The 15,340-nt window shown below is 43.2% G+C and overlaps 1 protein-coding gene across 5 annotated transcripts in view; it reads left to right on the top strand.

Annotated features, from left to right (window-relative positions):
• Positions 1 to 10,988, top strand: part of GRAP2 (GRB2 related adaptor protein 2) — a 110,845-nt gene extending 99,857 nt beyond the window's left edge. For all 5 annotated transcript variants that reach the window (XM_062620552.1, XM_062620550.1, XM_062620549.1 and 2 more), the window contains 5 exons: positions 1,891 to 2,010; positions 3,633 to 3,801; positions 5,458 to 5,589; positions 7,734 to 7,850; positions 9,774 to 10,988. In XM_062620552.1, coding sequence (XP_062476536.1) covers positions 1,891 to 2,010; positions 3,633 to 3,801; positions 5,458 to 5,589; positions 7,734 to 7,850; positions 9,774 to 9,953 — 718 coding nt within the window. In that variant the 3' untranslated portion in view covers positions 9,954 to 10,988. The remainder of the gene's footprint in view (positions 1 to 1,890; positions 2,011 to 3,632; positions 3,802 to 5,457; positions 5,590 to 7,733; positions 7,851 to 9,773) is intronic.
• Positions 10,989 to 15,340: the final 4,352 nt, after the last annotated feature.

Here is a 15,340-nt window from a genome sequence, read left to right as displayed (position 1 = left end):
CCAGACATTCCGCCCTGCTCCCACACACATGCAAACACACACACAGACACACAAGCACCCTTCACTACGTGTCATGACTGCACACCCAGACGTAGTGCTGCCAGAGGACTGGCATACCTTCACTTCTTTCTTCCCACTGAGTAGATGGTACTGTACTTTCAGAAAGGACTGATAGGTGTTTAAATGCATGTTAAATGTGCTGTCCGGCCCTATGCCAGAAATATGATAATGCATGGCATTTTTACAACCTTTTCCTTTCAGTTGGCAGAAATGCTCCATGAAGCCACTCTTATTGTCCTCCCTTGAAAAAGTGCTGCAGCATTTCAGGAGCAAAAAGGCAGAGCATGCACCAAGTGCAGTACTGAGAGCGGTAACACACAGGTGCCCTGAGCAGTTGAACTGGGAGTTACAGGGATTTTGAGGGTCCAAGTAAGTGTCCCCTTTGGAGGTGGAACTTACTGTCTTTTTTGGACATAAACCAGCCTGCTTGGCTGAACTGAAGGGTATTATTAGTCTGCTGTGCAAATATGGGCTTGTGCTTCAGAGCCTCAGGGGGATGAGATCGCCCAAGTCAATTGTTCTTGTTTGCTCTTTCATAGGGCTGTCGCATCATGCAGGGACAATAGCAGCTTCTTTTTTCACACACGTTTTTCTCATGATGCTTTTTCTGTGGAAGAGCTGTGAAGAAATACTTCACTTCCACTTTGACACTTCTGTAAGAATAGCAAGTCTGCCCTTTGAAGCAGTTCAGGCCAGATGCTAGACAGAACCAGATATAGGGAAGAAAGCTGTCTTCTGTTTTTGATGGGCCATTTTTTCTCATCTTTCTCTTGTCAAGTTATTATTGAGACCAATCATCAATGCTGATTAAAGTCTGATTTTCCTTTGCTAATGATGGATGCTGGGGAGGGACTCTTCATCAGGGACTGTAGTGATATGACAAGGGCTAATGGGTTTAAACTGAAACAGGGGAAGTTCAGGTTTGATATAAGGAAACAGTTCTTTACTGTTAGGGCGGGGAGGCACTGGAACAGATTGCCCAAAGAAGTTTTCCTGGCATGGCAGCTCTTGGGTGAAAAATTGTCCCTGCCCATTTGTGTCCCTTGAACCATTCTGTGATTCTATATATTATGGAAATGACACAGATTATGAAACTATCAGTCCTTAATTTGAGTGCAATAAAGGCAATGAAGCATTACATAAGAGCAGAAGACTACAGACCATAAATCTTATTGCTGTGGAACGGACATATATAAGTGTACATGATTTTTTTTTTTTCTACTGAAAAATCCCTATTGATGCTGTATTATTTTACTATTTATGGTGACTTTCTTAGTATTACTCTAGTGCCTTATACTATTGTTTGTCTAAATTTACATAAGTATGCTTATGTATTCTGTGTTTCTGGGATATAATAACTCTCGCAATTTATTAGATATAAAAAATTTATTTGTGTCCCTTGCAATATATCCATCACAGTCCTGTAATTTTAATCAGTTTACCTAAAGCAATTTGATATATGTCTGAGAATTATGTGTGTATGTATACGTACACATTTGTAATTTAAAATGGCTTTGACTAACACCTTGCAGTACTGTACCTCTAATTACAGTTCCAGCTGAGGGTTGCTTTTTAGCAGGTCAAAGCTTACATTGTTCTCTTTGTATCTGCGTGTTTTTACTGCTCAAAGAAAATGGTCTGCACCCATCAAAACCCTGTACCTTAGCATGTACAGGGCCACTGGGAGTAGTCATGTGGGCTCCTCTGATCCTTTTGTTTTGTCTTTTCTCCACCCTGCTTATTCACGTTCTCCTTATCCTCAACTGCTTTTGTTCCTCACCTTAAGTCACGTTCCTTATTCACGTCTCCATGATTTTTCCCACTTGGCAGCTGGTTTGATGAGAGGATATCCCGCCACGAAGCAGAGAACATCCTCATGAGCAAAGGAGTTGGCTCCTTCATCGTCCGAGCCAGTCAGAATTCTCACGGTGACTTCTCCATCTCTGTCAGGTATCTGCTGCTCACAGCATTTTCCTGCTTCTTTTCCAGTTTAATGGTGTCCCTAGTCTCCTCTTGACAGGACTCCTAATGTGGCGTAGTCTGCATGCTACCAGTCACTGGCAGTGCTGCTGTGTTGTGAATGAGAACAAATTAGGCATCTGATTCCCAAATGCTTCTGCCTCTTTTCAAGTGTCACAGTGAATGCCCCGTTCCAAAGATGCATCCACTGGTGACCAGCTTCTCTGAAAGTGCTGCAGCAAAGCAGAGTGGTATATAGGACGTATCCCACAGTGCAAAAAATGTGCCTATGTGCCTTCCATTTGTTTTAATTCCCTGACAGCTCTGGTTACTGAACCCAAGAATTCCACTAGTACCATTAAGAGATTACTATTAAATTGTCAACTTATTTCCTACAGGTCACTGAACAGCCATTGGACAGGAATGGCTTTTAGTTGCTTGCAGTCCAGCTGCATTTCAGCAACTTGTTGTAGCCTCGCCCTTTTCAGACCATTTGCTTCAAAGCCAAGCTCTTAAATAATAGCCAGTTTCCTAATTTTCCATCTAACAATTGATAACCAGTTTTAAATTACTGATTAGCAATGTTTTTTCCAAGCAGTATTCACTTTCTGATTCAGGGAGCTCAAAAAGTATCTGTGACGAATGCAGGAAAACATTCTGGTTACATCTACATCAGTAAGCATCAATAAACAGAGTACAGTCAGGGTCTTTTTCTGGCCCTGATGTCAAGCAGTGTGGCAGATCTCTGATGCGTATGGCTAAACCTTCTTCACCCCATCAAACAGAACAGCTGTATTCAAGCAACTCACTGCAAACAGTTCCTGGTCCATTTTGTCCCCACAGCCGTGGCCCAGCACTATCTATGTGAGGGCTTCTGGTTTAGACCAAAACCATACTAGCACTTTAACAGTTTGTGAGACTGTAGCACTCCAGGGTAGCATTCAGTCCCTGCCTGGTCATCCCCATTCAGTTTATTTGTGCAGATGTAGCCCTCTGAGGTGCACATTTTAAGTTCCTGGTATTAAATTACCAGGATGTGCAGGTAATAATTCCTTGGGGGGGGGGGGGGGTTGGTTGAGGTTGGGTTTTTTTTTGGGGGGGGGGTAGGAAGAATGACCAATAGTAATGATATTACACTAGATATTATACAATTATTAAACTCAGTGTATGGCTTCATGTGACTGTGTCTGCCTGTGGTGTGAAGTCAGTGCAGAGTGTTTACAGGATGTTAACAGGAACCTGCAGAGATTAGTGGGTAGACTACAAATGCACTTTTGTCTCCCATACAGAGTATGAAATAAAGCTATTACCTATTTATGTCCCTGAAAGCTCCTCTGGCCTTTATTTCAAAGGAGAGGCTTTAAAATCTTATACTTTGTTCTGATAGCGTTTTTGGACTGGGCAGCCCTACAGCACTCAATGTTTGTAACTTGATGAGTCTTTTGAAATACAGAGCCACACCTAGGTCAAATACACACAAGGACTGCCATTGCTTTACTTTCCGGAAGTCTACATTTGGCCAAGCAAGAAGTTTTGGTACCCTTCTGGAAAAGACTTCTTCAAAAAACAGTGCAATCTGGTTGATGATCTCTTACTTTTTCAATTGGACCCAGGCATGAAGATGATGTGCAACACTTCAAAGTGATGAGGGATTCAAAGGGTAACTATTACTTGTGGACAGAGAAATTCCACTCACTAAACAAGCTGGTGGACTACTACAGGACAACTTCCATCTCCAGGCAGAAGCAGATCTTCCTGAGGGACAACAACCGAGAAGAGAAGGTGAACACAAACTATCCTTAGTAGTTTCTCAGTAAGAAACCTTTCTGTGGAAGGAACTCAGCCCATGACAGTGTCTCAGTGTCAGGGGAGAGAGTCTGCCCTTGGAAACCCAGTCACATCCCTACACTGGTGGGCTCTAAAACATGGATTTTTGAGTTGATTTTAGTAGGTACAGTTATATAATTGAGCAGAATCTTCTGATTCTGTTTTGGGTAGCAACAGGCAGTGCTGCAAATCTGCATGGAGATGTTTTGTTAAAGCTGTGCTAAGGCCCCAGAGCTGAAATTCTAAGACACCATACGCATCCACGGGAACACAGGACTTACCTTATTGAAATGACTAAATTTCGTAAGGGTAACTACACAGCTGACTGGTAGGTTGTGTCTGAGACGAATTTGAGTCTGGTTTCCTAGTGTCCCTTAATGCACCCAGAATACAACTGATTTTAAAGTTGAAAGTTTGTCTACTCAGAAGAATCATCCGTCTTCTGTTACTGAGTGAACACAGTAAACACTGTGGAAGAACTGAGGGCAGAACCTGGAGCAGTGGCTGGTAGGAACTGAAAATACTTCTGAGAAGAAGTTAGCAGATACAGAAAAAAAGCTGTGCTTGTTCAGTGGAGATGTAGTATTTGTTTGAAAAAGCAGGCAAATCCCAGTCCGATGAATGCCTGGTTTTGTGCCAGGGGAACAAGCAAATGACACAGTAGAGACTGCTATGCATTGCACACACTGTACTGGGAGTGAACATGTCTGGTCAGTGCAGTAAGCAAAGTCCTGCTTTACTGGGAAACGGATTCTGGTATTAAATTACCAGGATGTGCAGGTAGAGGCAAGGCAAAAAGTACATGACTTGCTGACTGCAGCATTAAAGTTTTATGGGCTGCATGTGGGTCATTCTTGCTGACTCTGAAAGAATGATGATATATTTTTCAGTCTGAAGAAGGGGCTTGTGGTGTTGTTTCCTTCTAGTCCACTTGTGCAGAGCTTTAAAAATGCATTAGTAAGGTATAAAATAGAGGCTATGAAACCTATGAGAGAGACATCACAGCGAAGGATTGTCTAGGGAAGGAGAAAGGAAGAGTGTATGCATGTATATCAGTAAAACAACCTGTTTGGGCTGGCTGTGAGCAGGAAGAGAAAGAGAACAGCGTTTGCTCTGAGATGCAGACAGGCAAATGAAAGAACAGGAGTCAAGTTTGCTTTGGCAAACACTCTGTACATTTGTTATGGTGATGGGCTCAGCAGGATATGTTTAGCACTTGTCACAGTGGGGTTTCTGTTCATAATTCAAATTTCTAGATGCTACAGCCATATGACAAAGTGATAGCAATATACAGATTTCAGTGCAGAGACAAATGAAGTCTAAGGGCAATATTTTCAAAAAGAGCTTGGGTCCTGTGACAGTCCTTACATCAGTGGCCACATTTTCAGTCCAGGACCTCCCATTACTACCTTGTCTTCAGATAGAGAATGGCTATGACAAAGATAAAATACAAGATTCCTGAATTGTCCTTCTGTTCAGAGGGGCAGGATATTTCCTTTGGAAGAGCCTCCAAGGTGGAGGGTAGTGTTCATGATCAGTGTACTATGATTCAGTCAAGGATGTGGTTGGAAGCAAAACCTGACCTCACTTCTGTGATCTTTATTCCATTAGGAGAGGCATGGTAGTAGCCTGGAACGGATGAGCCGGGAAGGATTCCACGTGGGTGGAGCAGCTGGAGAAGATCATTCTTCTACATCCAAGAGATACGTAGAGCATCCTATCCCCACACCGCAGCAGCAACAGGTACTACCAAGAACGAGGAACTGGAACGTCAAGCCCTGGCACATGAGACATTGGCCTTAATTGCTTGGTAGCAAGTGAATAGTCACTTTGTCAGAAATCTCCCAACTGAATCTGCTTTAGGAAGCAGAGTCAGTTAGGTCTTCATATGGGAGTAGCAGCAAAGATGGTGTTGGCTGGGAAGCTCCTTTGGTGTGTAATAAATAAGTGGGCTTTCATTTAGTCCTGTAATTTGTGACTGATTGACAAACCAGTAAAAAATAGAAGTCAGTATACAGTTGCCCTTTCGCTATGAACCTGGGAGTACCCCCAGGGAGGTTTTGGGGCTCCCTCCCAAAACCTGGAAAACAAGGACTGGTGTCAGGCTTTTGCTTTGCTTAGGAAAGGACATAAAGTATCATCCAGTGAGAATGCAGAAAAACACTCCCAAATCTTGCAAGCACACACATATATATATTCAGGAACTTGTCCCTAGTTTGTCAGATAAATGAAACCTGCTTCTTTTATTCTGAGTTATGCTACTGACATACAGCACCACAAAATGCATCACAGGGATGAAAAATAACTATGGTAACCCTAGGAGAGTGTGGTTTCCTTCAGAACATTCCTCCTCCCTATTCTATTCCCTCTCTGCACACTTTCATCATGTTGCATCCTTGATGTATGGGGTTTCTTTATTCCTTATCCTTGCATAGGAATGGAGAGGATAACTGCAGTAGCTGGTGCTCTCTTTAAAGTTCTTCCTGATTAATTTTAAGGGAAATAGTTTTCGTAGGGTTGGCTCATGTCTCTGGCCAGAGACAGCATCATCCAAGGAGAGGTCCTACCAAAGGGAAGAAATCCCAAACCATCTCCTGTAAAGCATGAGAGCTCCCACATAGCAAGGCCAGGGACAATTGTGAAATGGCTGTTCTCTCATCAGACAAGCCATGCTCCCTGTCAGGGGACTGCTGATGGAATAATACAGCTTCTGACAAAGCTGAGGGCCTGCGCTCTTTGGAGCACATTCTATGCATGAGTTACATTTGATATGGAGCAGAAATACTATAGGAGTGAAGTGTCTGTGTAGTAAGTCTTGTAGCTGCGAAGCCAGATGGAGTTCACTCACTTTCTGGCAGGGACAGGTGAGGTGCAAATTGTGCTCCAGTCTCAGGCAGCCTCAGCAACCTTTTAGGCTGACAAAGGCACAAGTGATACCAAGGGAGGTTTTGGAAGAGTAGGTGCAAGAAAGGAGGCAGCAAGATGAAGAGGACGAAAGCTGTTTACAAGCAACAGCAAGTGCAAGCTGTTGTTCTTCCTCCCCTTTGTTGACACAGCTCATGAGGCCCTGTGTCACTGAAGCACTGTTGCAACCTGAGCTATCATGATAACAGATTCTGTCGCACCATTATCATATAAAAAAGCTTAGAAGCTTAGCGCATTCACTAAGGTCATGGAGGGATGAAGACAATCAGCACACAAAAAGTTGTGCACACAAAAGAGAACTTATTCCCTAGATGTTGTCTGCTTCCTCTCTCCATCTTTATGGGCTGATCTGTATTGATATGACTTAAGATGTGTGATCATATGGCTTCCTTTTTTTTTTTGAACCTGATTTTGTTTCTTTCTTTTTTGGTTAATTGGGCTACTGGATTCTCAGGCTTGCTGCCTGCACTTTACAGCACAGAGCAGCCCAAGAAAACCTCAGATAGAGAGTTAACTGCATCAGCATTGCTGCCATTCCATCAGTATATGGGACAGAGGAAGAGCAAGGAGTGGGCAGGACTGGGGCATAATTACTCCAGATTGGCAAAAATCCCCTTTGCAAGCACGGTTTTTCACCTGTGAGTTACAACAGCCTTAGGTTTTCCCCAAAAGTCCCAGAGGCCAAAAAAGCCCCTCTCTGACCACTTTTCCCAGCAGCTGCGGAACATGGCTGAGGACACTCAACTTTCAACTTCTAAGAAGAAAAGTACAAAATAGAACAGCCTAAGGTGACCTCTTCAACAAGAGGCATTGCTTGCTGGACTGCAGCACAGGGAAGCAGAGATCTAAGATGATTTACTTGAGGGTTGGACCCTGACTCCCTGACCACCAATGACTCTGGAAGCTCCTCATTTATATATCTCAGCACATGTATGACTTTTCTCTTGCTGTTTTCTTTCTAGGATAGATATGGTGGGAGTCTGGACAGAAAAGATGGGCTGCATGGGCTAAGGGACCACAGCCAAGGAAGTGCAGCAGCTATGCAATGGAGACACATGGACACCTACCAGCAGACACCGGTAGGTGATGCACCTGGAAGGCCCCATTTGCCCAGTTCAATGGGTCCCTTAGCAATGGCCAACTCTTTAGGACAATGTCACCTGCACAGAGGTTGCATCAGGAATAGTGTATTAAGCCTGTTGGGACGTATCTTAGAAGATGTTTCTGAGTCTCAAGACTATTCCAGCCACTTGAATCTGCTTCTGGGGCACCCTGAGGGTAGGACTATGGTGTTCTATGAGCATAGTTCTAGAACTGCTCTCAAGGTCAGTCTTATTTTAAGTCCTATAGAGAGTTGCTTCATGATACTGTGCCATGTTACAGTGCTCCTTCTGTCTTGCAATACACTTGTAGCCACACTGTCTCTTCCACTACTTTTGCTTCAGTCCTGAGAAGATCTGTCATTCACTAGTCACCACCTGGCACAATCTTTTGGACCTACTATGCCATCAAAGTGGGACTCACCTACCTGGCACCCTTATCTGTCAAGCCTCTTAGCAGTGAATGTAGGTCTATCCAGATATGTCTGCAGACATCTCAGACTGCTTCCCTACCTGGATCCACACCTGGCATTTGTCCTTAAGTAAGCACCTGCTCTGCAAATTTGTAAAGCATGGTGTCTTTCTCTGCCACAGTCCATGATTTCACTGCCATCAGCTCCTAAGAGTGTGACCTAAGGCATGCTCCTCTTCCTTGAAGAAATGTACAGCTCAGAACAACTCAGAATCTAGATCGAAGGAGAGAAAGAAAGGACAACAGACCTTTCTCAAGTGTGAGTGAAAGAGGACAGATTGGATCAGGAAATTTGGAACAAACTGGGAAACAGGAACATGTTTTCTTTTGGCAAACCCCCCAAATCTTTATTATAATCCAGCTCAAAATATAATGGCTTTTATCCCTCAGAGGCTGTGGAAATGAATAACAACGTGCCTTTGCCTGCCATACCCCATCAGTGATCTAGAAGCTATAAATCCAATTATAGGAAGGTCTTTATGTCCAGCCAAATAACTAGGAGCCATGTCTAAGCAGAGCCCTGAATGGAAGATACAGCAAAAGTTAGTCTGTCTTCCAGCAGATCTCTTCATCTTGTGCCCAAAAAATATATCGCCCAAACTGTCCATGCCCAATGGTGTGGGTGCCAGCAATTTCCCAGAAAAGAAGCCGCTATGTCCTTTAAAACCTGATTTCCAGTCAAAATTGGAGATTGACTGCACAGTCTCTCACAATGAAGTTCTTATAAGAATCTGACCATAATGCTCATTAAAGTGCAAACCTGTAATAAACTGATATACCCAAACAGTTCCTAAATCCTTTTGATCTCAGGGGCCTGACCTTGGGCAGAGCCCAAGACCCACCCCTTGGGCAGGTTTAAGACCTGTCTGTATGCCCCAGAAGTGCCTGAAAGAGCAAGTATGATTCTTTACAATGTTTACTAGACTCACCTGTGTGCTGGTTCTGTTGATGTATCCCTCATACTCCTCTGCTTGCTGAGGACACATTTCTATATGTGTACCAGCACCAACTCACCATGTAGAGCCATTCACTGATAAGTGTACAGCCCAGCAGGAATCAGGCAGGGATTCTGTACTCCTATACCTGGATTCAAACACGGCTACTAAAGCTAATCGTACAGGCCGAAGGAGCCATGTGAACACTACTTTCTAAGGACCTGCTCTCAGTCTGACTTTTCACCTTATGGTGCAAATACCCATGAATTCAGCGAGGCTGCTGAGGAGCCAAGCACCATCCCTTGGGGTGTACCAGTAAATTGAGTCCTTCTTCCTGGCATCTTGACCACTTCATGGTTTAATTGCCACATGGTCTTAATTTTAGTGTAGTTTGTCCTCTCTTAGTGAACATATGTACTGGGGCATAAAAGGGGTGACAGGAGGATGATCTTTAAGAGTTCTGGCTCATTTTTTCCTGTCTGTTTCTATCTCCAGAGAACGCTATGGGTCCGTGCCTTATATGACTTTGATGCTGTGGAGCATGACGAGCTGGGCTTCCGCACTGGAGACATCTTAGAGGTTCTGGACAGCTCCAACCCATCATGGTGGAAAGGACGTCTGCGTGGGGAACTGGGTCTCTTTCCTGCCAACTATGTCACACCAGTGCTCCTGTGAGGGCACGGAATGCCCCAGAGGGCCATACTGGAGCTGCTTTTCTGACATGACATGGACAGAGAGGGTGTGCATCCTCCCTTGCCCTCAGGACAAATGGTGGTTTTGTTTTTTTCTTAATTTATTGGCAATTGATCCTTTGAAATATTGGTATGAAAGGGAACTCTTTAAAGAGGATAGAATTATTTTTTTTCCTCTATTTTTCACATTCATGAAGGGGAGGAAGCAAAAATCCTGGACTGTTCATTGGGACCTTTTTGGATCCTCCCTGTCCTGCCACTTCTTTAGTTAAGCATTGTTAACTTCCTGCAGTTAGGTTTGTTCTGTGGAAATGCACCTCAGACAAGTCATGCTTAAGTATTCAGGCATCTCTACCTGCTCTTTTCAAATCTGGTAGCACTCAGAGTCTCTTAAGACTCTATTTTGCCTTTCTTTCAGAGGCAGGAGGAATGCCCAAGTGAATGAAACGATCATTGGTAATCACATTAATCCTTCAGGTAGAGAAGGAAAATGAGGGGGGGCTTAGGCTGAGGTGCAAGGCAGCCTTGACTTTTCTAAATAGTTTCTGATTTACTCCTGCAGTACTTTCTGTGGGTGTGGACTGTATGGATATACTAGATGAAGGGAAAGGATCCTGTAAGCTTTTGTACAAACAAAGTGGTGAAGGTATGGGAGAGTGAGAAGCTACTTTCTTTTCTTCTTCTGATAGTCCTGCTCTACTTTCTGCACCCCATAACAACAATTCGTCCCATTTTCAAGCTGCTCTCTGAGGTACCTAGGCTTGTGTTAGGCATCCTGGTTAGAGCAGGTCAGGCCCTTCAACTAAATATCCACTGGATTGAATATCCTTTGCTGATTCCTTTTATAAAACTGAACTGGGGAGGGTTCGGAGAGATTTGGTGGCAGAAGTTCTTTCCTGAGAATGTGGGGCATTCACGATCACTATACACAACTCTGACTTGCTAGTGAAATGCCTTGTCCAACAGGTTAAGCTGTTACTTTACAGTATGCAGAGAATAAATTTGTGACCATCAAGCAGTCTGTTCTCTGTTCCAGTTTCTTTTGAATGAAACAAGGGAAATGAATAGGTTTTCAAAACATTGCTGAGTGAATTCCAGACGTGATACAAATATACTGCAAATGCACATTTAAAATGATCCAAACCCTGTGAAGAAGACACTGCTGCATAACCACTGCTCAGGCAAATTGATATTAAACAAGCTGCCTGAATTTTTCACAACATGTGGGACCTTGGCAGTCAGCAAGGAAGTGATTATTTATCATTTGTGGGAAAGAAAGAAAAGGCAAGTGAAAAACTCTACAAGAAAAAATCAAACCCAGCAAGAAAATTGTTCTTACCTTTCGTTAGTCCCAGTAGGTGAAAAATAATCCAGGAAATAGGGTCTTGGTAAAGTCCAATTCAATGTAGCTGGCATAAATAAAGCTGCCAGCTTGACAGAGTATTAGCAGAAAAAAATCATTGTCAATTTTTTGAGAGGACTTTACTAAAAGCAGGTTATTCATGGGTGAAGTAAAATGAGAATAATTAACAAGGCATATAAGGTCTAAATAGAACAGAATACTTTGAAAGACATATTAAGAGCTTATCCCCATTGGTGGAATGAAAAGACGCCATATGACTTCCTGGGCTGGACTTGGTCCTGTTCCCTGGCAGGAGCTCTGTTATGGAACTTCAGCGTCTCCTTTTGAAGTGAAGTCCATGAGGCTTCTTTTGGAACAAGCTACCTTGTTACTGTGTTGGTGTGAGGGTGTAACCTCAGGGAGAGTGACTCCACAGTTTGAAAAGTGTTTTGTTGTGATTCACTCTTCTTTAATTTTTATTACTTTTTTTTTTTTACTAAGGCAATACCAAATTTGGAAGAGAGAGGGTTAATACTCAGTGAGAGAGGATTAAGACATGGGGAAAATGGAAGCAAAGAAACCAGAAAAGGCAAAGGAGGGATATGAATTATGAATCTTTCATATTCAAGTCTGGCTGAAACAGAAGAAATGGTATGTTCACAATTATTCCCACCATGTCAAATCATCTTTCAATTATTTTTTTTTTGTTACTTTAAAATTGGAAGCAATGTCTCCTTTTCCTTTCCTCAGCACTCTAAAGACCCTCTTGCTAGTGAAGATGTAGTTGCACAAAATTAATTGCAGATAATGCACTTAGCAGTTTGATAGCTCTTCACACATTTGAAACCCCTTTGCAGAGATTAACTAATTAAGCATGTCTAAGTAGTACATTGTAAGTACCCCCATGTTAACTCATGATTCGTTTGAGGAAGAGGTAAATTTTCACGTGATTTTTTAATTGATGTTTAAGGAATTAATATTTAAAGTAATTAGCATTAAAGGACTGCACGCTAATTATGGACAACATACCAGAACCACAGTAAAATCATGATTTCCCATTATGAGCAGCACCTAATGACAGCAAAATTACTAGGATGCAAAGGTGTCATGGCGTCTGTGATAACTATACTAGTGCCATGTTCTTCACTGCCTCGTGCAGCTGGCCAAGCTTTGGTTGCAATACCCAGTCTTGCTTGCCCCTGCTTCTGTCCTTGACTGCTCCTCACAGCAGAGCCAGTGCTACCTGCATTTACTGTATGTGCCAACAGCTGGGAGGCACAGGCGTCAGACTGCATTTTTGTATCCTCCCACAGCAGAAGTTGTTTTCCTCCCAGCAAAACAGCACAGAAAAGAACCATGGCCCTTCACAAATCAACGGAGTCTCTGGACAGAATGAGAAGTGTAGGCACAGGGGGGAGTTTTGCTGGGGTAGAGGTGGTTTAGCCATAGGATCGAGATATTTTCCATGCCCGGTGCCATTTTCTGCTATAGTCTGACCATGAAATGGTACCTCCCATAGATCACATCACTTAATAAGGAAAAAGAGAAAGACACACTCCTCTACCATATATCCCTGCCAACCTTCCTGCTCTTTCTTCCAACAGGTTTTAATTGTAACACAATCTTTACTAACATTGCGGTGCATCACTCACACCTGTGCTGTTAAAACCTCAGATGCTATTGCCCGTGAGAGAGGCATGTGTTAGCAACATATGACAGGAGCCTTAAGATGACAGTGCGGTTTACTGAGGTTACTTGCATTAGTCATTGTTTTGTAAATAACTAACCCTCCAGAACACATCCTGAGTGAGCCCACTGTGAAACCAAAGCAAGAAGGATTAAAGAGGATTCCAGAGAAGTATTTTGGTTGGTATTTTTCTTAAGCAAGAAATTCAGTTCATGAGAAAAGAGATTGTAAACAGAGATAAATGTAGGAGAAGCGTGTGGGAAGGCAAACATTATTATAACAAATGAAATGGAGGAAGCTGGACTTGCACATAGAAAAGTAAGTTTTGAGCACCCATGAGCTGTGCTTTTTCCTGTCTGAATGAACTTCTAGCCTACATTCTGAGGTGAAAGGTGAGCTCTGCCCTCAGCGGGAAACAGCAGGTCTTTATTTGTATCAGTGTCATCACAGGGACAGCAAGGATGTATGGTGGGACAGATATGTAGCAATGTGGGCTAGGGCTGTGCTCAGACTTTTGCTCTGCTTCTGCAGCTTTCTGTCAAGGAGCCTGGGTTACACCAGGCTAGGTGTGAGAAGTGTTTGACAATGGTGTTCCTTCTGATGCTGCCCATCCCTGCCCAGTGTGGCCAAGAAGCCCTCCTGCAGCTGCAGTACATCACTTTGCTGTCCTTGGATACACTAGAAAGCCCATCACCCAGTTTTGCCTCTATGCTGATGGAAATGCAGACATCTCATTTCAAATACTTGTGCAAAGCAATTGGCTTAGCTGCTTTTAAATGAAACCCCATAGAGATCAGCTGAAACCATTAGTGTTCCCTAGATGATCCAGGCAGTAACATTTACTGGTTAAAGCATACACGTTGACTAAAGAGCTTCCAACACCAGCCACTCCTGGCTGCTGAAAGCTTTGTATTTCAGTGGGGAACCATGAACTGAAGGTTTGATAAAGTCTTTAATAGCACTGAGGAAGAGGGCAGAGCATTGCCAATTTCTCCAGTTTTTAGAGGCAGCTTTCATGTGACAGAATTCAGGGGCCTTAATTTGCATCAAACGCAAAAGAAGTTTCTTACGTAAGCAGAACTGACCGTAGAAAACAGCCAGTGACTTATCTGTGAGCTACAGGACAGCAGGGAAACGGGCAAGAGAGTAGAAAAAGGTCACTGGCCTTTATGCAGAGGGAAAATTCAAAGCACATTGTCTGCTATCATTGTGTAAGTGAGAGCCACCTGGCGCACATCCAGCCTGCTAACATGAAAATGCAAAATTTCACAAATGACGGGCACGCAGGGATCCTTGTAGCCATGCAGGAATAAAACTGGCTCAGGCAACAAAGGGAGGAAGAAGAAACAAACAAATTAAAAGATCTCAAGATATCTTGTGGCTTCTCCCCGCTAGTCCAAGCAGGCTCATTTCCACCAGGTCTTATGAAAGATATAGACAGCCACAGCATTTTGTTTGTCACAAATAAAAATTGAGAGCAAATCTGTGGGAAAAAATGCAGTTTAGGACATGGGTCTGCTATTATGTACTTAAAGCTATAAAATGGTGACAGTGGGAAGCCATTCAGTGATATCCAGCCATAGATAAAGAAAAGAAGGGGGAAAAAAAAGAGTAAGAGGTGGTACCTTCTCTACTGATCTAGAGGTCATTTGCATTGTATCTTTTCTGCCTGTGCTCTTCTGAGTGTGTCTGACGCTGACTGTAAGCTCCTTGTGGTACTGGCCAGTCCCTCTCCCTTGCCAAATTCCAAGAACAGCTCTACTGCAGTGGCTCCAACAGACAATAACAAACAGCAGGAACCAGTCTACAGTGACCCTCCTCATCACTGAATGTTTTGTGCCAGATGCAGCACACCAGAACTTTGGCTGCAAATTCTGGATTAGAAGCAGACTGCATCAACCTTTTTTTTTCTTTTCTTCTTGTCTCATCAAAATTTATGGGAGGATAAAAAAAAAAACAACAAACACATCCCCCCCCCCCGCAAATTTGCTACCAGCACCAAGGGATTGGGGAACTGCCCTCTGCTCTCAAGTGATTTCCATTAGAGCTGAAGGCATGCATACCACAGCTCATTCTGAACTAGCAGCCTTTTACATTCACTTGGCAGAGATGTGAGTAAGAGGGATATGTTCAGCAGAGAATCAGCTCTCTGTAGCTGCATATCTACGTATCTGAGCTTGCCATTGTGGTGGCAGGTATTTGCCTGTTATCGGATGAAGGTGGTTGCTAACAACAATGGCCAGGATTTCATCAGAGCGGGTGAGTCAATCTAACAGCTCACTGCTACCCTGCAGAAAAGGAGCCACTTGGTTTCTACCAGGTTAATGAGTTGAGTCAGCTC

This window comes from Pezoporus occidentalis, unplaced genomic scaffold (genome assembly GCF_034315485.1).
Source record: "Pezoporus occidentalis ecotype Australia unplaced genomic scaffold, CSIRO_AGI_Poc_V1 ctg221, whole genome shotgun sequence".
NCBI lineage: Eukaryota > Metazoa > Chordata > Aves > Psittaciformes > Psittacidae > Pezoporus > Pezoporus occidentalis.
The sequence above is the reverse complement of the archived record's forward strand: the minus strand, read 5'-3'. Positions and strand labels throughout refer to the sequence as shown.